The sequence below is a fragment of the Rissa tridactyla genome, chromosome 5 (assembly GCF_028500815.1).
Source record: "Rissa tridactyla isolate bRisTri1 chromosome 5, bRisTri1.patW.cur.20221130, whole genome shotgun sequence".
Lineage (NCBI taxonomy): Eukaryota > Metazoa > Chordata > Aves > Charadriiformes > Laridae > Rissa > Rissa tridactyla.
Genome location: NC_071470.1, coordinates 71690088 through 71712701, shown reverse-complemented (window position 1 = coordinate 71712701; position 22614 = coordinate 71690088). Strand labels below are relative to the sequence as shown.

General features: G+C 39.1%; 1 protein-coding gene across 5 annotated transcripts in view; it reads left to right on the top strand.

The window, feature by feature from the left end:
* Positions 1-22614, top strand: part of INPP4B (inositol polyphosphate-4-phosphatase type II B) — a 497007-nt gene that overhangs the window by 171938 nt on the left and 302455 nt on the right. For all 5 annotated transcript variants that reach the window (XR_008466520.1, XR_008466517.1, XR_008466521.1 and 2 more), the window contains one exon: positions 14552-14636. Coding sequence is in view for 1 of the 5 variants with exons in the window: in XM_054201960.1 (XP_054057935.1) it covers positions 14552-14636 (85 nt within the window). In the remaining 4 variants the exon portion in view is untranslated. The remainder of the gene's footprint in view (positions 1-14551; positions 14637-22614) is intronic.

The window sequence follows — 22614 nt, the reverse complement described above, 5'->3', positions numbered from 1 at the left end:
TGTGGATCAATTTTACCGTCTTGGAAAGGAAAGGTAGCTCCTAGGAGGGGAGGCAGGAGAAGAGTATATAGGGTGTTCTTGGTGGAGGGAGGTGATGAGAAGCAGTCGCCTCCTAAAGGGAAGAGACAGGCAGTTTATAGCTGGTGGAGTGTGAGGAGCTGGCTGTGGAGGGAGGGATCACACTGAGCCCATAACTTTTACTTTATGGCCCACTGGATGTATTTGGTATCTAGCAGAGTTATGAATTTTAGCTGTTACGTCAGTTTAGTTGCCTGCAAAACTGCAGCCTCCGTTCTGAAGCTCATATTTGAGAAGTGGTGCGTAGGTTTCCCTTGAGGATGGCCTGAGAGATTAAAGATGAAGCAGCTATTTTATGAGAAGTGTCCTGCTGGTACCTGGATGGTTTTTTTCCTCAATCAATAGGCTGCATGAATATACTTTTTTTTTTTAAACATTTGTTCATGCTTAGTTACCATTCTTACAAATATCCTACAATAGGAATACATGATGTTCTAGCAAAGCAAGAAACATTTTTTTGAGCAGAGCTATTTGTTTTTTCAAAATCTATATACAAAATTTGCTTATTAAGAATAAAGTAGTATGGGCTTAATATTTGTGAGATGCCACCATTTCCTTTAGTATTCAACTGACTAAAAATTATTCTTGCTGCTTCCAATGTTTGTCTTCTAATTCCCAAGCATCTAACTTCTACAGTTTGTCACACGAATATTTTACTAAATCCCATTTAGTGAGAGACTCCCTGAGACGTAATCCAGAAGATCAGAGAGTCAGCACCATGTCTGAAATAAAATAATCTTGTTAATCAGTAAGGCAGGGAGTGGTTTTTCTTTTAAACTAAAACTAATGAGGTTTAGTAAGTCTCTCTCATTTCACAGAGTATGATGTAATTTTTCTAAATTGAGAGTTTATAACCTAGATGATTTTTCTCTGTGTGCCCACACATGAATTGCTTGCTCACTCTGCCTTTTATGTCCAGTGACTTAGCGGTTGTGAGGGAATATGAGAAGAAAAGTTTCTCTGGGAGAAAAAAAAACCCTTATCTTTCGGTGGCCGTAACGGGTTTGGGTTCCTATGTGGTCTGCGTTTTTTTGTTTGTTTTATTTTTCCTCAAACATAAAATAGAGCAGATGTGCATATAGAATACCAAGGGCCTAATTTTGCCACTCTTACAAAGAACACAGACGTGCCTGGTCCTGGTGTGGCTGCTGAGGCAGGTTAAAGGCAGAGCTGTACTCTGGCATGCCTTGTTACACCCCTTTGAGCTTGGGAGTGAGCTGGAGGGCTGCCATTCCTTTAGCTTCAAAAAAAGAGAGGAGAGGAAAAACAAATGCTGGAGGACGCAAGAGGAAGTTAAAATGAAGCAGCTTAAAAAAGAATGAAAAGGCTTGTCTTACTTGTTTCTCTGTTTAGAAGTTGGAATTTATTGATGTTGGGCAAGGGCTACCTGGAGACAATTTACAGGTGTGCTAGGAGTTCTTTTGATCCTATTAGGGACTATAGCTAATCACACAACACCCATCTTGTAGCACACTGAGTTACTGAGTCTTGAGCATCTTGAAAAATATTCTGTTTGCTTCTTTCAAATGCACTGTGCAGAAGATTAAAGCTCAAGGGGGAAAAGCATAGCTTGCTTTCAAATAAAAGTGAGCATCACTATGGGCAGTCCAAGGAATTGGAATAGCAGGAGTTATCTTTACTATACATACATTGGATATATTAGCACTTACAGTTTATAATTAAAAATATTCAAACCACTTAACTTTTGCAATGGCTTTATTCCAATTTTTTATTCTAAGGTTGTGGGAAAAGTTGATAGCATATAGGGAATTTTGCATTGATTTTTCATTTTGGGAAAACCTGTGGGGGAAAACATAGACTTACATTGAAAAGAAACAGGTACTATGAAGAAAGGTATTTTGTTATGAAGGGTTAAAATTCTATCCTGAGGCTGGTTTTTTTGGAGTTCTGTGGATCATGAAACTATGTCTTGAGTAAAGCATTGTAATTTTCACAGCATATTACTTGTTGGATGCCAACCAGTGGAATGCATTTTGGTCTTGTTTTAGAAATATTTTTTAAATACCATGTTTTTGCTGTCATTTGTGGTGTTTTTTATGTTCATATTTTAAGTGTATTTGAATAACAGCACATGCAGTTTGTGCATCATTTAAATCGATGATCTGTATGATCCCTGAAAACATCTTTCACTCCCAAGAGCGCATGCAAAATGATTACATAAGCAACGGTATCTGTTTACTTTATATATGCTTACAACTTTCATTTGCCTTTTAATGTAGCTTTTTTCACCTCCTGATACAGATAATACAATTACTACATTGTAATAGGAGAGGGGAAGTCTAGCATGGTAACGGGTTGAACTAAAATACAAAATCTAGAAACTACAACTACTTGGCCAGCTCTTGCTGTGGAGTGCATCAGCAGGGATATCTGTTGAGGCTGGTCCTGTCGCGTGTGCATAAACGCTGAGAAGGTGGTAAGCAATGAGGTGAGACAGTCTGATGATACAAACTTCCCGAATAGTTAAGTCAGGGGGGCCAAGGATGAGTAGTTTTAGAATGACCATAGAAGTCTTAAATTATTAGGCAATAAAGTAGCAGATAAAATTCAACACGACTAAATGTGAAGCAGCACTTGAAGAAAAATAATAAAAAATTCCCATAGAATCAATGGGCTTTAAGATAATTCCCCCCACCTTTCCTCCAGATGAGATCTGTGCAGAGTTAAGAGTTGTCTGAGAAGATGAGATGGATGATCTGTTGTGGTCAAAAAGTAAATTGAATGTTAGGAGTTGTTTGGGAAGGAGAGAACAAAGCAGAGAACTCTGTAGAGATCCACCATGCAGCTCAGTTCCCCTCAACTTACAGAATATAGAGGAGCTGGGAAAGTTTCAGAGAAAGGCTATTCAGCCTGGGAAAGAAATGGTGACTAAGGTAGTCTCTGATTGTAATCTGCAAAATCGTGATCAGCTTGAAGGAGGAGACAGGGATTAACAGTTCATTGTCTCTTCCAGTGCAAGAATTTGGGATGTTAAACGAAGCAATAGGAACTGGGTTACAAACCAACAAAAGACAGTGGTTTTTTATGAAACAGAGTGGAAATACCAGAGTTGCTTGCTATAAGATGCTGCAGATGCTAAAAATAGACATGTATTTGAAAAAATACTTGGCGCTCTCCAGAAAGAGGAGCATCATTGAGAGTTAGTGACTGGAACGTGAATCTGAGGAAAAAACCTGATGTGAAACAGCCAGGGGCTGAGAGAGTACTGCATGTGGTTACCCTGCTTTTCCTCTTCCTTGAATGCTTATTTTGGTCCTCGTTCTAGGCAGAATAACGGGTCTTTGGTCTGATACAGCTGTTCTCTTGGAAACATTACATGTAGGGTTTTATGTCAAGTATGCATGGGCTTGGACATAACAGAATTCACAGGGTTACTGTGAAACATCTGGGGGCAAATCTGTGGTCAGGGCATCTTGACACTGAAATCCAGAGGTGAGGGGTTTTGAGGGGTCTCTTCATAGCCAGTAGCTATGTTATAATTAATGTAATGGTAGAGAGGCTGTTAACTCACAGTATTGACTTAGCTGTTAAATGGTGATAACATATTATGCTGGTTAAATTACTAGTTTACTTCTGAAACCTGTGTTCTACCTTTAAAAAAAAAAAAAGACAAACTATGTGCAGCACTGCTGACAGTTCAGGCATTTGCAGTACTGAAAGCCACTGCATAAAGTACAGTAAAATCATAGCAGTAATGTAAGTCATGAAATCATTTAAACTATGAAATTGTTACAATATAAGAAATATCCAGTTCTGGGCTTGATGTCCAGCTCTGAGCTTCTCAGTACAAGAGACATGGACATACTGGATAGAGTCCAGTGAAGGGCCACAAAGATTAAGGGACTAGAGCATCTGGCACATGAGGAAAGGCTGAAAGAGCTGGGACTGTTCAGCCTGGAGAAGAGAAGGCTCAGGCGGGATCTTAACAACGTGTGTAAATACCTGACGGGAAGGTGCAGAGAGGATGGAGCCAGGCTGTTTTCAGTGATGCCCAGCGACAGGACTGGAGGTAATGGGCACACACTGAAACACAGGAGGTTTCCTCTGAACGTCAGGAAACATGTTTTCACTATGAGGGTGATGGAGCACTGGCACAGGTTGCTCAGAGAGGCCGTGGAGTCTCCATTCTTGGAGATATTCAGAAGCTGTCTGGACACGGTCCTGGGCAACTGGCTCTCGGTGGCCCTGCTTGAGCAGGGGGGTTGGACCAGACCACCTTCAGCCTCAACCATTCTGTGATAAACTTCAGTCAAACATGGAGACAACTGTAATTGTTTGTAAGTAAAAGTATTAGACTACGTCCAATTCTTATGATTGGATGCTTGCAAGTTGGTTTTCTGATGGGGAGAGTCGCTGAAAAAGAAAATGATGACCTTTTATTTATCTTCAATAATAAAGGTACAAAGCTGTTACTTATTGCAGTAACTTACTGTTACTGATTGCTCTATTCAACACTGGTTTTATGTGCATTGATAACACATTATCTGAAAATACAGAGCCTTCATCAGAGCTGCTGATAGCTTGAGCCACTTGTAATGTTATGTCTTCCTAAAGTTCTAGATAGCTTGTTTTTTTTAAAATTGGTGTATTTTGACTGTCTGTCAGAGACTGGCAGAAGAAACAGTCTCGGTCTGTATCTTTAAATGTGAATTATGCCAGTGTTCTTATTTAAGGCTCGTGTTTCAGAAGAGCAGTCAAGTAACGCAGAGAAGTAAGAAAGTTTGGATGGAGTTCAGTGCATGCCTGCCACTTGTGTGACCCAAATTCAGAATAAAGAGCTAGGTAAAAAAGCCAGAAGAAACTCCTTTTTTGAATTAATTAGGGAAATTAATAACTTAAATTATGGCAATTGAAGGATGATTGCTTTACAATGAAGGGGTGTAAGTTACTAAATAAAATTAGTCCAAGTACATATTTCCCCTTCTCCATTTCCTTTTTCTTCATTTTGTCCATCAATTTGGGATCATCTCTTGTTTAAACACTTTCTGGCAAATAGGTACCCTGTTTTAGAATTAAATCAGAATTAAATATCTGAACTGTGAAGATTTCAAATCTGTGAGGAAAACATAAACTAGCTTAGGTAAAGAAAACTGTTGTCTCCAGAACACTCATTGTCCAAAATGTCCCTTTCATGAACTTGTGTTGAGCATTCTGCAGGGTTTCCTTTAGTTGAAAATCACCTATCCCCAAGAGAGTGGAGAGTGGTCATAGTACCCCCCAATTTCTGAATTTCTTCACATCAGGATGCCTTGGTCAGGCACACGGTGTAGCTCTGTCCCCTCCCTGATACAGTTTAGTGGCAAGCATCCTCTAGCTTTTCAGCAAGCAGTTTCAGAAACATGAAGACCATAATTTAGCTGGAACTGCTAGGGAGTGAAGGAAGTTGTTATGGCTGTGGGCTAGATGTGTTATACCCAGCACGTGCTCCTTTCCCTCCTCTCTTCCTTACTCATAAACTCTTGCTGTCTCACCTTTCTGTGCCTGTCATGTTTTGGGGACTGCAAACAGCGACCCTTTCTGATTGATATGAGTCTTTTTTTAGGCGCTTTTGTAGCTAAATTAATTTCAGCATGGGTTTAATAGCTTGGGACTTCAGGCTGTGAGAGAGTTGGGGTTGTTCAGCCTGGAGAAGAGAAGAGTTTGCCTTCTCTGGAAGGAGACCTTATAGCCCCTTCCAGTACCTAAAGGGGGTTACAGGAAGGATGCGGGGGGGACTCTTTACCAGGGAGTGTAATGATAGGACGAGGGTAACAGTTTCAAACTGAAAGAGGGGAGGTTTAGATTAGATATGAGGAAGAAATTCTTTACTGTGAGGGTGGTGAGGCACAGGAACAGGTTGCCCAGGGAAGTTGTGGATGCCCCATCCCTGGATGTGTTCAAGGCCAGGCTGGATGGGGCTTTGAGCAGCCTGGTCTAGTGGGAGGTGTCCCTGCCCAGGGCAGGGGGGTTGGAACTATATGATCTTTAAGGTCCCTTCCAACTCAAACCATTCTATGACTCAGTGCAAGCCAGAAAAGATGTTTGTTTCTCACTTTCTTTATTGCAGGGGCTTCACAGCCCATGTTCAGACCCTGCATCAGGGAACCGTTGCTCCTAGTGGTCTACTCAGCTCTTGGGATTTTGTCCACTTCCTTCTTACTTGCTTACTGAAATATATTCATATTCATAACAGTGGTCTTCTGCTTGCTGCGGAGGGGACTTTGTATTGCCTGTTGGTCCCATTCCAGTGGTTCATTGGTGCCTTCATTCTAGAAGTCCTGTGTCATGTTTGTTCTTCTCAACACCAAGGGGAACAGCATAGCAATGGAGTGCAATAATTATCCTACTGTGCTTCTTCAGTCCTTTGGCAATTGGACCTGGTAAAATCTTGCTCAGCAGAGTTTGCCAGAGGACTAACAGATCTATATGTGCATTGGCTTTCCACTGAGATCTATTTGGGCCTGGCTACTGGTGTGTGAAATGCTTCTTTTTTTTTTTTTTTTTTTTTTTTTTTTTTGCAATTTCTCACGTGTTGAAGACAAATAACCAGAACTCTCCTAGTGTTAAATATGATGTTTCTTTTAACTGGGTCTTGCTGGAACAATATCATTTGGGCTGAAATTGGTACTGAATTGAAATGACCAAATAAAGCTTGTTAATCATTTAGGTAGGACTTCTGTTCTCATGTAGGGAGTGCAATGAGTACATCCATTGATCTATTTTTTTTAAGTTTATTTTTTTTAATAGCTTACTCACAACTGGAAATTGTTACTTAAAAGGAAGTAATAATATGTTGGCTACTAGTAAGCTTACTTTATGCATTCTAAATATCAAGAAAAATGTGTCATCTTTTGTTAGTCAACCGTACCCAAACCAGTAAAACGTTTATTTTCTCAAACGCTTCAGTGAAATCTCTTTTTCTTCCTCTAGCAGACAATAAAATTGCATTCTTCTGAAATATTTCTTCAAGCTGTGTTTTACTTTGCAGAGGTATGCATACCTCCCTGCATCAATAAGGCCCAATGAACTTGGCAGAGAATTTGTCCGCAAGGAGTGGCTGGTGGTCTTCCCATCGTTCTCACTCCTTGGGCTTCCTGAAGAAAGGGGGTAATTTTATATAATCAGGTGTTTCATCTGAACCTCTTTTAATGTGAGAGATATAAGCTCTTGTGACTCAAATTGACTTTGGCAAGGAAATTTTGTTTGTACCTCTTTCATAAGGGTGGTATTACCACCTGAAGATTTAAGTCATGGCCCTGAAAATTTAGGAGTTTGGCTTAACAATCATGCACATTGTTTAAAAAGCAATAAAAACATCTCTGGAAACATTGTGTTTAGGGTGCTTGGGGTGTGGTTTGGTTGTGTGTGTGTGTTTGGTTTTTTGGGTTTTTTGTTTTTTGTTTTTTAATACTTTCCCCCTCCTGCAGGAAGCCTGAGATTTAGAGTAAAATCTTGTGATATTGTGGCTCCAGAAACCAAGAGTTACTGAAAGTTATGCCAGATGTTGCAAGATTTGCAATAAAATGGTAAGAATTGTAAGAATTCTTACCAGTGGAAAGAATCATCCTTCATTGTCCACTTTTAAATATCCAAAGATAATGCATTTTACAAACACCCAATACCTGTAGCAATACTGTTTTTGTATTCTGCCTTCCTTCCTTCCCTGGTACTGCTGAAAATGATACAAGCTGTAATTAAGCTGTCATACCTAATTTTAAAATACAGTTAACATTTAATTCTTATTTTAAGCTATTTTTGAAGTAAAAAGGCAATACATTTGGAACTGAGCCAGAGATTAATAACACCATTTTTAAATGACAGCCAAAAAGTGTAGAACAAAGGGGGAGAATTTTTTTTTTAAAAAAAAAGCATATTATCCGAGGTATGTGTTGTGATACAGGACTGGAGTCTTGCACCAAAATATAACTTCGAAAAACTTAACTAATTCGTATCTGAACTGTATATAATTAACTTTTTAGGTAGGAAGGGTAATTTGAGATTGTTTCAAGCTGTGTTTAGAATGTAGAAAGTGTTTAATTTTCATTTTTTAATTATGCTCATGCATAATAAACTGAGTGAATGTGGGGTGTGAATTAAGAGAATGGGTATTTGTACATTATTATTATTACTACTAATGCATTTTGAAACTGAAAAGAAAATTACTATTGGTTAGGTATTCACATTTGTTAAAGGTAATAGTCTATTAAAAGTACTTTTCTGTTCTGCAGGATTTGTTCTGTGATGTAAATCAACAACATTTTCCAGAGCAAATGCAGATTAGCGGTATTATATTGTCAGCATGAAGTTGGTATCTGGTAGCATTGCATGATGGACTAATCATAGGGGGTCAGGCATTTTTTGAAAATGACAATTTGAGTCTCTTTCCGTCATCTGACCGTTTGTAAAGGTGGTTGCAATGAACTACCAGGTTACAGCCTGTCTGGAATAATTGAAGCACCTCATCAGATGCCCAGGAAGCACGTTCTTCCTTATAATGAAGCTTGGGTCGTAGGCTTTGCGATAGTTAAGAGACATAGAGTGGGAATATTAATATGGCAGAAGAATATATAATATTAAAGAAGATTTCAGATTGTTGAATACTGCTTGACCACATTTAAAGGGGTGTTTTTAATTCTGCAAATTATATGCTTGCATATATCATGCAGTCATTTGTTCATACCTCAAAATTAGAACAGTGCATTTTGATCTATTTGGACATATTGCTGTAAAAAGACATCGTACCTGCCTACATTTTAAGATTATTAGCTTTTCTATTTGTGAATGAAATTACTGTTGCTTTTTTCTTGCTCGTATACATGAAAAAGCTGTGCTTTAACTGTCGAGTGATGAACTTTATCTGTGCTAACACTGAAATAGCAAATGTAGGTGGTAATGTTTATAGCGCAGTCAGAAGCGGGACCTGAGCTCATGCATGCATTATTGAGCTAGTATCAATCTGACTAGCTCATTTGCCAGTACCTGTGAAGTTGTAAAAACTGAGGATCATAGGCAAGTTGTACAGCTTGTGCCATTTTTAATGCCATTAGGACTTTGCTGCTATTGGTGTCAGAGCTAGTTATGCTAACACTAGGCTATGCATTATATTAACCATATAATGGTTAATACCATTATATGTTGTGTGTGTGTGTTGCAGACTTTTGGTTGCACTGTAGGCATGCCAAGAGATAGCGGCCGTGCCTATTCACTGTCTTCTGACTCTCCTCCTGGGAAGCCAGCCTTTGGTAGGATTCTGAGGAAACTGAGGTTTTCTGAGTCAGGTTTTCACAGTTGGGAAGTAGGTACATGGTGGAATGAGGAAAGAGTCCACGTTGAGGAGTAAGCACTTCACTTTGCTTTCCATTCTTGCAAGTTAGGCACCTAGCCTGTATGTCACTGAAAGCAGCCTTGTCGGTATCCAAATACCTGGTCTTTCAGGTTTCCTCAGTCACCAACTTTTCCTCTAAGGATTCCAATGAAGGCATTAAATATGTTTTCTAATAAGTGGTGGACAGTGATGACTTTGCAATTTTGGGGAGAGATGACGTGGGTTCAAACGACTTTGATAAACTTCACCTGCTGCTAGCAGTCCCTTCAGGCAAACTCCTCTATTGCAAATAGTTTCTTTAATAAAAGCAGGAACTGAAAGCAACTCTCATCATTCGCATTTTGAAAGTATTTTCATGGGGTTTTTTGTGCCATAGCATAGTCTTCTGCATTACTTTTGTGTGACTATAATTTTGTCCATTTATTTATGGTTTGTTACCTTTCTGTAAAATTTCTCTTTAACTTGTTTTTATTGTATGAATACTTATAAATGCAGTCAGAAAATAACTGATTTGAAAAGCAAGATAAGTATATTGCTGTATGTAGCATCCCTACTCTATAAGACTTTCGATTTAATTATTTCAAGTTTGCAAAAATAAGCTTTTAAAAAATTAAACTGTGAAATTCACACATGCCCCTACCTACCCCTGGTTGACTGTGGAGGCTTTTTATAATGTGTTATGGGAAGAATTTTTACTTTCTGCAGTGTTTGTTTTTTTTCTACAATGCTGTAGCTTTACTTTTCTACTTACTGTTTTAACACAGAGGAGTTACTTGGAATGTCGCTTCTCATTTTAGCTGTCAGTTTAGTTCTTGACTTGATATAGCTAACAGTAGATTGATTATTTTTTTTTATCCCCCCCCCGCGAGAAATCTGCTATTGTAAAACCCTTTCATAATGACACACTTCCTCCCCCCCCCCCGCAAAGGTACATCAAGTCAGATCTACAAGAATTCAGAAATAGCTCAAACATCCCACTCTGACAGTTTTAAAAGTTTCTCAGTGCTTTCATTTTTTTTAAAGCTCCTTTTACTTCCCAGTCCAAAGAAAAATGTCAGGCTGCAATCTGCAATAGTGTAGTTACAAATTTGGTGCAGAGAGTTAGAAACAACTGAAAAAAAAAAAATGTACCAATGTAATTTCAAATACTGTGTGCTTTCATCACTGCTGTGGAAAGCGATTTTCATTTTTACGCTTTCTAACTGCAAAAATGCTGCATTTTACTCTTTCAGAAAACTTCTCAAAATGTGTATCTTGTGCACAGTGTACACTTCAGATTGCTCGTGAATCTGGTGCTAGGTACTCGAGTGATGGTTGCCAGTTTAATATAATTATGCTTCTTCACATTAAAAGGAGTTGTGTACAGTTATGTAGGTATGAATGTGCAGTTAGCAGACACCTGCTCATGTGTTTTGGTATGACTGTCTCTTATTTCAGTTTTAGGCACAGATTCCGCAGAAACAGGGATGTCTTCACTGCTCTGATTTGAAATTCATGACAGTTACAGTAGACATTAGTGGATTTGGTAGTACAGTAGTACTTTGGATTTATAACAGCACGCTGATAGCAAAACTTGGCAAATCATTTGGCAGTGAATTGAAAGGGTTTCTGCTCATTCTAGGTTTTGGTCGCTCTTCTACTTTAGCAGTTTTACTAGGATATTTAAGTTAGATCATTAATCATTTAATTTCCTCCTCAAATAATTTGCTGACCTGGGGGGTGGTGGGGTGGGTTCTGCTGCCTGTAGACTTTGTCAGTATTTTAAGAAAGATGGAACAATTCAGGGTGTAGTTGCTGTTTGGCATCTGGATTGATCCAGTAAGTTTTTTATAAAAATTATCCAAAATTACCAATGGTAGGAAGAAAGAACCCGGTATGTTGGATTGTAACACATTACTACAGCTCTCATTTGGATCTTATTTGCCATGCATAAAGACCAGATCACTAGAAGTTACCTTTTTATTAAAATCAAACCTAGAAGAATAAAATAATAGGTAGTCCAAAAAAGCTCATACTAAACACTTAAAGTGAGAGAGAAATTTTGGATCTCTTCAGATACTGAAAAACAAAGCTGATCTCGGTCATATACGCGTAACAGTTCCCTTGATTGCAATTTTGTCATTTTATTTGTAAATAAATTTCTTGTTAGCTTTTTGTGTGACAGACAGAGCATAGCTCATCTAAATGATGAAAAGTCTGCAATAATAGAAATTCTGAAGGTCTTTTTCTCCGGTTTTGTGTCAGGGTGTGGGAGATGTTTTGCAGCAACATGTACTTTCTTTTCTGGCAGCCTTATGCTCTTTCATCTTTTTTTCTTGTTTCCCTTCTTGTTCCCCCTCACATACAGAAAACATAAGTGCATATCCTCTGATCACTGTACTTGATTGTGTATCTTGGAAAAGCATTCAGATTCATTTGAAGTTGCAGCACTGTTTCACTCCAGCTTCCACTGGTGTAGGGAGTGGAGTAACTTGTCTCTAAAGAGGCTCTTGTGCTGCAGCATCTAGTGTCTTAAAATGCAGAAAGCTTGAAATACTCCGAACCGTCCTCTCTTGTGTTTGTAGTTGGCTGTTGTACGTCAACTACATTGTGAGATAAACCTTATGAACACAAATCCTTGTTAATTCTTTGATAGCTCTTTTTTTGCTAACCACTTGCCAATTTGTTTGTATTATATGTATGCCTTTCATATACAAATCCAAACATCAAGCCTTTAAGTCTTGGCAACTATAGCAAACTGCATGGAAACTCTGATTCTTCATTCCAGCCTTTCCGAAGACCTGGCTTGTCTGAAAGCCATCCAACAGGGAGTTGCTTCTTTTCATATACTGACAGGCTTCTACTTACTGCATATACATGTTTTGGAGGAAATGTTAAGCCTAGGGGGTTGTCATGTTTGCATGTTTTGTTTGTGGGGCATGAATGTCAGCAGAGGAACTATTTTATGTAGGGATGAAAACGGGAGAAGCTGTTAGAATTGATTGACTATTTTTTGGACAGAGACTGGATGGGAGTCTTTCACATACTCACAGCTGAGTGTTAAATTGTCTCAGACCTTTATTAACTTCTGCAATAAACCCCTTCTTTTGGTCATACCTTCTCTGAAAGATTGCCAGCTCTTGGAGGAATAGGGCTGCATTATCCACTTTACAGGTGAGGGTTATCTGGGAGACTACATCAGTGTTGATATCTTGCTTCAAAATCTAAAGAATTAAAATCAGCATCATTGCAGCAGAGAACTCTTCCTAATTAGTCTGCTGTTTTGTTTTTTTTTTCTTTTTTTGAAGTATTATTGCCTATTTTCTCAAGCTGATTTTAGCTGTTTCTCATAAAGACTTTATTGTATTTTACTTTCCCTGGTAGAACCTCAAAGAACGCCTCGCTTGAGAGCACCTGCGAATTGCCTCTGGGTTACCATGTATGCTTGACTTGCTGCATTCTGTAAATAAAAAAGTTCCCAATGTAGCACTGGTATTTCTCCCCAGACTCACTGCACTGTTTCACCACTTTGTCCCATTTTTTTTTTTCTTTTTTCTTTTTTTAAAAACCAATCAATTAGCTGTTTTTCAGTCTACAGGACAATACATCCCTTTTACACCAGCCCAGCCTGAATAATATTTCAAAGAAGCCAATGTACGAGTGGTTTCTAGAGAAATCTGATTGCTTTTTCTTAGTCTATTAAACTTTCTGTCTTGACTTCTGGCATATTTCAATATAACATTGTGTGCTTTTTCCCCACGCCTGTGTTTTATTTTAACCTTTTGTCAGCTTTGGATGTTGATTTGTGCTTTGATAACTGGGTTTGGAGTATTCATTTAGTAAGTGGTAAAAGGTGGGAGGGAGGGAATAAATATAGACTTTCTCAAGGACATCCTTGTTAGACTTTCTGAAATGTTACCTGTTTGTTACTGATCAGTCTTACAGTCCTACTGTATTAAGTTTTCACTTTTTTGCTCATGAAAGACAATGTTATTACTAGGTAAGCAAAGGGCCTTTTTGTGAGAAAATGCAGGATTAAGGTGTACCCGTTTAAAAATGATTGTGAAACTCCTGGCAAAAAGTTTGAGTCTGATTCTGGCAGGCCAAATAACACAGTATAAATGCAGAGAAAGAGGCAGACAAGAAAACTTGTGTGTATTAGGCAGGTGTTAGAAATATGAACTTTTTTTATGAAGTCATTCATTAAGTGTCAAATATGTGGAACTAAAGTTCATGCTTTTGGTAAAATCGATCTACAATATGAAAAAAAATTTATCTTTAGGATCACTTGGAATAAAGAAGTACGTGAGGAAGGAAAGTTAAAACAAGAATTTACATTCATCCCTGCAGAAACTCACTGAAGTAGAGAATGAGCTCTGCGGCATTCATATTGGGAACCTGCAATGAGGAAGTGTATGGGTGCATATTCTAAGGGTTATTTGTTACTAGATGTTAGGGATAAAAAATGGATAATAAAAGTTTTAAGGGAAAAAAGATTAATTCTGAGGGAGAGATTGATAGCTTCACTCTTCTGAAAAATGAGTCACACTTACTAAACTAGAAGAAGAGTCTGCATCTTCTCTGCAGAGGACTCACAAAAAATGATAGCGGTAATTTGTATCATATTGCGCTCTGCAATAGGTCCATATCACTTAATGTCATTTGAATTGCATAGCTAGAGACAACATTCAAAGTTTCAAGTGACGGCAAAGAAATCCCTTTTAAATGAAAATTGAAGAGAAATGCCTCCTGTAAGATTGCATGTTATTTTGTTCACTTGAAATCATCCTACTGTTTGAATAGAAGACAACATTTGATTCGGACTTATTAGTAAATATGGAAGTTGGAATGAGCTGGGCTTGTCTGATTTGCTTAGGAATGAAGTGGCACCTAAACTTTTGAATACCTATGATATGAAAAAAATAAACTATTGAGTTCCTTTTTTCTTAGTTTCCTGCATGGTCTTTTCTAACATTTTATTTCCATTCCAGCTCATTGAGCTGAAGTAGGATGGCACAGATCAGTAATTAACGCATGCCTGTATCCATCTAGTGACTGTTATGCTTTGTTGTCTTTACATGTACAAATTGCGTCGGATGTGAACCGCCAAACAAGGATTTCTCCGTCAGGTTCCAAATCCTAACGTTTTGTCATCTTTATGTCTCGCAGAGTTCTGAAGCCTCTGAAGTGGTAATCCTGGAGCGCTGCTGGGTTGTGGAGTTCAGGAGTAAAACAGATGTTTCAATAGTTCTCAGTAAGTAAAACACAGCTCAGTATGTTCAGTGTGAATTTTTTTTATTTCTGTGAACAAAAATGACAACAAAAACCAACCACCCAGACGTGAAACTTCGCTAAAAACTTTGCTAAAATATATCCTGTTGTCTGTTAGATGCGTACATCTAAATACTGCTTCTCTCTGAATTCATGCCTAAAAAGAAAATCCTAAAAGCTTTTGATTTACTTTTTCTAAAATCAAGTGAAAGTCTTATGTCATCTTCTTCCTCTGACAATAAATAGAAGTTTAATCGTCTGGTTCATTATGTATTGTGTACAATATGGGATTTATGTTGATGCATTGCCAGTTCATCTTATTCTTGAATGATTCATCATTGCCAACCTCCCTATTAAATGAAGGGGTTCCTGTTTTTCTCAGCTTCTGTCAACTCTTCATTAATAAAATTGTTAAAAACAGTAGGAAAAAAATTAGTTCTTTCATAGAAATCAGAATCAGTATTTTAGTGGAAAGAATTTATTTGGAAAAAATGCTGACATAGAGTTTTCTCTGCAGGAACAACTCAAATATCCATTGTGTTAGAAATTTGTTATGACTTAGATTCCTACTGATACCACTGCAGAGTTTTGAAGTCCTTAGATCAATTTGCCCATTTATGTCAGCTGTAATGGTCTAAGAGCAGTTTTGGTAGGCTAGTAAAACTAGCTACAGGGGAGAAAAAAGGTTATGCTGCGTTTGTGGGCTTGCTGGCCAGCTTTACGTTTAGTAGAAGTTCCTACCTTCACTTTTTGTACTCACCAGAATCTCCAGTCCCCTTAAGGAAAATGTTGCATTAATGCTAACTTTTGTCCTCACCTGCTGAAGTGATTCTTAAGTGTTTGGTCACATTTGAGAAGGCAGTGACTCAAAATGCATTCATTGTGGGTTTTATCCCTTTCTGGGTAGTATTCTGGGGAATAGCTCAAATACTGCGTCTTTAGCAGTGGACTTAAATTGTATGTCTTGTGCCCGATGTTGAGGCACTGCATTAAACAGGACTGCTTTCTGGATTTGGAAGCATTGCTTTGCTGAACTAGAACAGCTGATTGATTACCATTGGCTCTCAAATTGAGACTTTTCTAATTATGCCCTTATTGATTCCAATTCACTGACTGGAATCATCAGCTCTATGAGGCAGTGGTGTTACAGTTTGGGTATAAAGACAGTCATGTCAGTTCCCTTCTTGCTTGAATATAATGCTGCTGAACTGAACCAAGAATACAGTTGTAATTGGTGACAGGATTCTTTCAATTAATTCTGAAGCTTGCAAATGGGACAGTTTCTGTGGCAGCGAGACTGGCAGATTTTAAGTCCAAAAGCTGGGGAAGTAGACAACAATGAGTACTGAGTAAACACTTCAGGCTGCCTATGGAGAAAAAGACTGTGAATACGTGTGGAGGGAGAAATATACTTACGTAGTTAGTCTCTCTCTCAGGCAGCAATTTCTCTTCCTTTCTAAAACAAAGTTTGAAGGTTGGTAGTTTGGTTTGAGATAAGGGTGGCGTTCTGACTCACCTCTAAAAACATTTTAAAGTAGAAAAGAGGAAACAGTACAGAAAACTCCAGATATGCAGAGCCAACAAATGATGATCAGTGCCTGGGGCGTGACCAAAGGAAGAACAACAGAAGATAGAGGAAGAGTCAGACAGGTAGAGGAGAAATGGATTTTAAACTTGGCAGTCTTCCTGTGCTGGAGACCAAGGACAAGAGCCTGGCTGATGATTTGTTGGGCTGGAAAAGAAAAGGCAAGCCAGACTATTACAATGTATTAGAACAAAACTGAAGACAAATGAAAATGATATACTGTGTACTGAGTGAGGATAAAATACCAAAAGAAGTGAAATAATAACCCATGTACTGTAGGAGAGAACAAAATTCTGAAGACAAAAGAGGGGACAAAAGCAAAACCCAGGAACTAAGAAGAGAGATCTTTGTCAATGGGGGTTTCAATCATGAAAAACTATCTGCATTGTCACAAGAATATATCCATTGGCCACTGGGAGCCAAAAAAAGCTCTAAAATCTGTATCTGGGACTTTAAAGGATTTGGGTGAAAGCAGGATAGGAGGACATACCTGCTTACAATGTCAAATTCCTTGTGGAACAGATGGAGGAGAGCTGTGCCAGAACACAGCAGAAGCTCCAAGGAAGAAGGCAAAGTTGATCTGTGAGATTTAACTTGTGGTGCAGCTGGGAAGGGACATTTTCTTCGTCTTGCAGGCTGCAAGATGAAGAAAATCAGGTGGGGGTTCAACTTGGAAACATGAGGGGGGTTTTAGACTGAGCTTTTGGCTGATTGTCTCCATCTTTCTTTGAGTGGTGGTCTGAATCCTAGGAGACTTGAGTAAGAGTGAGAATTGGAGACTAATTGGAGACTAAAGGGCAGTGGAGTAAACATGGAGGGAGAAGGATGTTTTCATGCAATGTCTAGTGATATTGTGGAGCTGATTGTTGCCTCGGGGTGGTGAGGGCACTGAAACAGAAGGGGAGTATGGAAGAGGTCAGGCAGTCACAGCGGATAATCCTGTCAGTGCTTCAAGTGGAGTGCTCCCAAAGTAGCCAGGCTCAAAAGCTTTCTAAGCAGACCACGGAAGGGAAGAGAAGGATTTGTTAGGTGAACTATGGCTCTGTATGTGGCTGGTTGCTTTCACGCCCTTGTAATGTGAACTAGTTGCTATTAGCAGAACAGACCAAACACTGGTGTCAGATGGATCTGATTGAATGTGGCAGCTCACAGAAGCGCGATTCATTCCTGAAATCACGGAAGGTGTGATAAGGAGAGCATTTCAAACCTTTTGTCCTAAAGGATCCTAAACCTGAAAGCTGCTGCCGTGCACTGAAATGTTTGAGCAACACGATGTTAACTGCCTTGCCCTGGAATCTCCTCAGCAATACCGCCATGTTTGCGCCATGTAAGCTTGCACCTTGTGCAATACGGGCAGGCATTGTAGCCTCACCAGACACGGACATGTATAATCATAGCTATTTAGAGAATAGTTATGTCTCTACTGGACCTTGGAAACCCTTTTAAAGGTGGTTACTCTGCTGGGTTTACGTGCCCAGGTGCTGGCAGTGGGGGCTGCAGGCCGGCCTCTGTGAGGAGCGGCCCGGGCTGCCTCAGGCGCCTCAGGGAATGCGTCGTTCAGGAAGGGTAAAATGCAGCCCACCATTGAGGAGCAAGAGGGGGGCAAAAACAAGTGAAAAACAGCCTTGCGAGCACCAGGGTGAGAGCAGAAGGAGGGGAGGGGTGCTCCAGGCGCTTGAGCAGCAATCTCCCTGCAGCTCCTGGAGAAACCCCCATGAAACCTGCAGCCTGCAGAGACACCATGCTGCAGCCCCAGGGGTGAAGCATGAGGGTGAAGGAGGAGGTCTGTATATCTCTTCTGTATTTCAGGAGAAGAGATTCCTTTAAGACTGTACTAATTGCATTACTGTGTGGTCCCTTAGTGAGAACTAGGGAGGTAAGAGCTCTAACGTACAAGCAGGGCTGGTCAGCCGTGAGGAGAAAGGGAGGGAAGAGAGGAAGAAAACAGAGCTTTTGATGCAACGTCACAGTCATCTCAAACATATTGGAGGGCATCAGGTTGAAAAAAAAGGCCTGTGTATAGGAATACCCTTAGGCATTCTTCTTAGCTATTTACAGTATGTAAACCGCTTAAGTTGGAGCTTTTTGTTTCCTTCGATAGTGCCTTGGAAAGGCAGGTCAGTTATCACTCATGGTTTTAGAGATGGAATAGCTGAGGCATAGGCTAAAGTTACTCTTGCAGATCTAGGCAGAGAATCAAGAACTCCGAATCCTGCCTTTTTTTAGGTAAACTGATGGTGCAGCCAGTGATGTGATACGCTTCCTTCCACCAAGAGCGGTCTACTGCTTCGCAAAGGCCGCACTTGGTACTTTTGGTGAATGCTGCAGTTTTTCAGTATTGTGGTCTTGAAATATTTGTGTGGTCTGCTTTGCTTCCAGCATAGGTGTGGTGTTTATATAATGAAAGGGGAAAAGCAATGTGGAGTGTGTGAAAGCCTGCAGATATTAAAAGAAACAAGGTGTTATACTGCAGTAGTCAACCTGAGGTATCATGCTATATTCATTTCGGATACCTCAGGCTCTTTGTGAGCTTCTGTGGGGACTTAAATGGAGATCATAATGACAACTTTTATATAAGTCTATTCCAGCACTGCAAAATAAAAAAAAAAGCCGACACTGAAGATAAAATTTTTAATTAAATTCTTTATCTTTGATTGAAAATTTAACTTCCAAAGGAAGATTAACATAGCATCATGAGTAACCATGGGATGATTTCATCACTACTAATTTGAACATGAAATGCATCAGCATATAGAATTCAGTCAGCTTTGTGAATTAAAAGCCTCTGATGTCTGTATTAGAAATATCCTGCGGATATAATTTACGTATCAAAGCTTCCATTCTACTTTTGTTACAGCATATAGTGGTTAGCTGTGACGGTGCTTTCTATTTTAGAGTGGCGGTGGCTTATTGATATTCTCAACCGTTTTCCACTGCTGAGGTAACTGAATTACTTTTTGCTAGTGTGTGTGTGAAAAGAGACACAGCCTTTAACCTTTTTGAACTCTCTTTACTTTGCATATTGGGATAGGAGAAAAAATAGTGATCCTCTAGAAAAGGAGAGGCTTTCATCCTGGACATTGATGATGTGCTTCGTACTTGTTTTTATTTAAATCTTGCCAGTAATTTCTTTTTTACCCTGTTAAACATTATTTTATGCTTATAACTCTCACTAATGAAAATCAAGCAAGCCATAGAGTATCAGTCTTCCTATTACTTTTACATGTTTAGCAAAATATAACAATAAAGCCATCTTAAGAAACAAATGAAAATTAATAACCAACGCAAAAGCTTTAGAACCAAAGTGTTTTCTCCCTACCCTTGGAAATATGTTTGTTTTATTTTGTTATTTTATATTTTAAAAGCTTTTCCATTAAACTGCAGTCTTTTGAAAGACAAGGGTTAACTCCAGTAACTGCCTACGCTTTTTTTTGTTGACTCAATTCATTATTTCTGGTTTCATAGAAGCCCAAGTTTCTGTGTAAGAGATTACAATTAAAGATACAATCAAGTACACTTTAGGAATTAAGAGGGACATCATTAAGACATTTTTAACAAGAAATTTGTTTGCATTTTTTCTCAAAGAGGAAAGAGGCAATTGCTATTGGTAGACTGAAAGACTTGGGAAATTTAAGTATCATTACAAAATAATGGGAACAACAAAAAAATTATTTGAGGGTGATGGAACTAACACCAAAATGCAATTCCGACTTTAGACAGTTGGGTTAGAGTAGAAAAGGCTTTCCAGTGCCATTGGGAATATCTCAGCTTCTCTTTGTGCTATTTCATTACTTGACAGCAGTCCTCTTTGAGCTGGGAGGTTGAATTTGAGCTTTATTTGAGCTGCGAAGTCCTGTGGGACCATAACTTTCTATGCTGGATTCTGTGGGAGAAAGTCTTACTGAAATCATGCTTCAGTAAAAGAGTCATTGGTGAACAGGGTCCTGATCAGAAAAGGCTTTGTGAACAGGTGTGTTTGCTTTCTGCTATCTGTTTCCTCATCTCTTGCCTCCGGTTGAGTCTCTGATACTGAAATAAGGAAAAGCAGCAAGGTGGGCAAGCAGCTGGAAGGCTGTCAAGGACCTGCTGGTGAGGTATCTCCACTTAAGAAGGTGCCTAAAGCAGTATAGCCTTTGGACCACAGTAGCTTTCTGTAATGTCAATCTAAGTGATGTCTGTTTCTGCCCACTTTGTGTGTCAAGGGATGGGAAGTCAAGGAAGTTTGAACATGTTTAAACACTGTGGAAGTCGGGCAGTTTCTTGACTACAAAACTTTCCTTCAAAATGTGCATATAGCAACACTACTGGGCAAGCAGATGTGAGTTTGTTATAGTCCCAAGCGCTACATCCTGCTGCTGTAGAGCAAATGGGGAATGCTCTGCCATAGAATCTGTTTCCACAAATTTCACCAATGATGCCTCGGTGTTAGCTTGCTTTTGATGTGTTATCCAAGTGCCAGTTGTGTTATCCAAGTCATCCATGTCAGTGCTAACGTTTAGAGGCTACTCCATGCATTAGAATTAGTAATATTTGGTGGTTTGGGTTTTTTTTCCCACCTGTCCTGAGGCTAGTAGTTGTGACTGTTAATTTATTTTCAACTAGACAGTTCAAAACTGAACTAACAGTGTAGAGATATGAGTAGAAACATTTTGATAGCTGGTTATATATTTCAATTGCAGACTAGTGTTTAATGGCAAATATGAAGAGTATGTTTGGCTTCACCCATTTTTAGATTTGCTCTTGTAGTAATGCAACTAGACTATACTACTTACTGTACTCTTGCTTTTTAGTACTCTGCTAGGTTCCAGGAAACAAATGAAGTATCTTGGGAGTAGCTGAGGACAAAGCTTTGTAAAAATATTGATTTAGATAGTGATTTCAATTAGATATATACAAACCTACTATCAGGATAAGCACTATTGGATTACTGTAGGCTACATCAATATCCCGGTGTCTGATCTTGGAATCTTTCCCTTTCTTTCTGTTTTTTGAGTTTATGCAAGCTATCAAAAGATCCTACGTTGGTTCTTGTAGCTATGTAGACCACCTTTGGTTCCAGAAGAAAAGGAGATGGAAGACAGAACTATATACCATTTTGCTTTGAATTTAGGGCTAGTAAGTTGAATGCTTTGCAAAGAAAACCATTGTGTTTAACTGTGAATTTCTTCCCTGGGTTTATGCCACTGGACTTGAAACCCCACTAGGGATGTCCAGCACTAAGATGAAAATTATGTTCTGCTGTTGCAGATTCCCAAGTAGCTAGGAAATTTTCTTAGTATTGTATGTTCTTAGATCTTACACATAGCTGGGACTTACAGCTGGGACTCTTTAGCCTGGAGAAGAGAAGGTTGAGGGGGGACCTCATTAATGTTTACAAGTTTCTAAAGGGTGGGTTTAAGGAGGACGGAGCCAGGCTCTTTTCAGTGGTTCCTAGTGACAGGATGAGGGGCAATGGGCACAAGCTAGAACATAGGAAGTTCCGTTCAAATACACGGAAAAACTTCCTTATGGTGAGGGTGACAGAGCACTGGAACAGGCTGCCCAGGGAGGTTGTGGAGTCCCCTTCTCTGGAGATTTTCAAGACCCGCCTGGATGCAGCCCTGAGGGATGTGCTTTAGGCAGCCCTGCTCTAGCAGGGGAGTTGGACTAGATGATCTCTAGAGGTCCCTTCCAACTCTGAAGATTCCGTGATTCCGTGATATCCTTTTATTCAAAAACTATATCATAACAGTAAAACTAGGAATGCACACCAGAAAAAGAACTGGTCTCACTGAAGTCAATAGTAAGTGTCCTCAAAAGGTCAAGATTTGTTTCCAAAACTAACTCATGGTAACTCATGTCAGCAGTAAGAGAGCATAACAAAGGATGCTTGTGTACTTGTATTTTCTACAGTAACTCCTTAATTGTAAAGTATATAGTGCTTTTGTTCACCCATGAAATACTCCTGTGTTGAGGATGTTTCAATACAAACATAATTCCGCTGATATGTCCTCCATTCTTGTGAGGCCTTCATTATATTTGTGGGTCTGTTAGCTGAAATGAGTCTTTCTGAAAATAAAAATTTTGTATCCCTACTGAAACTTGGAACTAAATGTCTAAGGTTGTTAGGGTTTACTATATGCGTCTGATGTAAAATAACATAACAATCTGGGAGAGAAACGCAAAGAGATAATGATCTTTATTATTATTTTCTGTGTGATCCTCTACTGCAGCAGACATTTTTGCCAATGTTATGTTTCTTCTATGTATGTTAATTTCTATATGTTTCTTCTAGTATGTGAACTCGTGCATAAACATTACATGCACTGAAACAGTATGGGAAATCTATAACCAACTGTTGGATCTGTAGAATAAAACTTTCTACATTTGCAGTGAT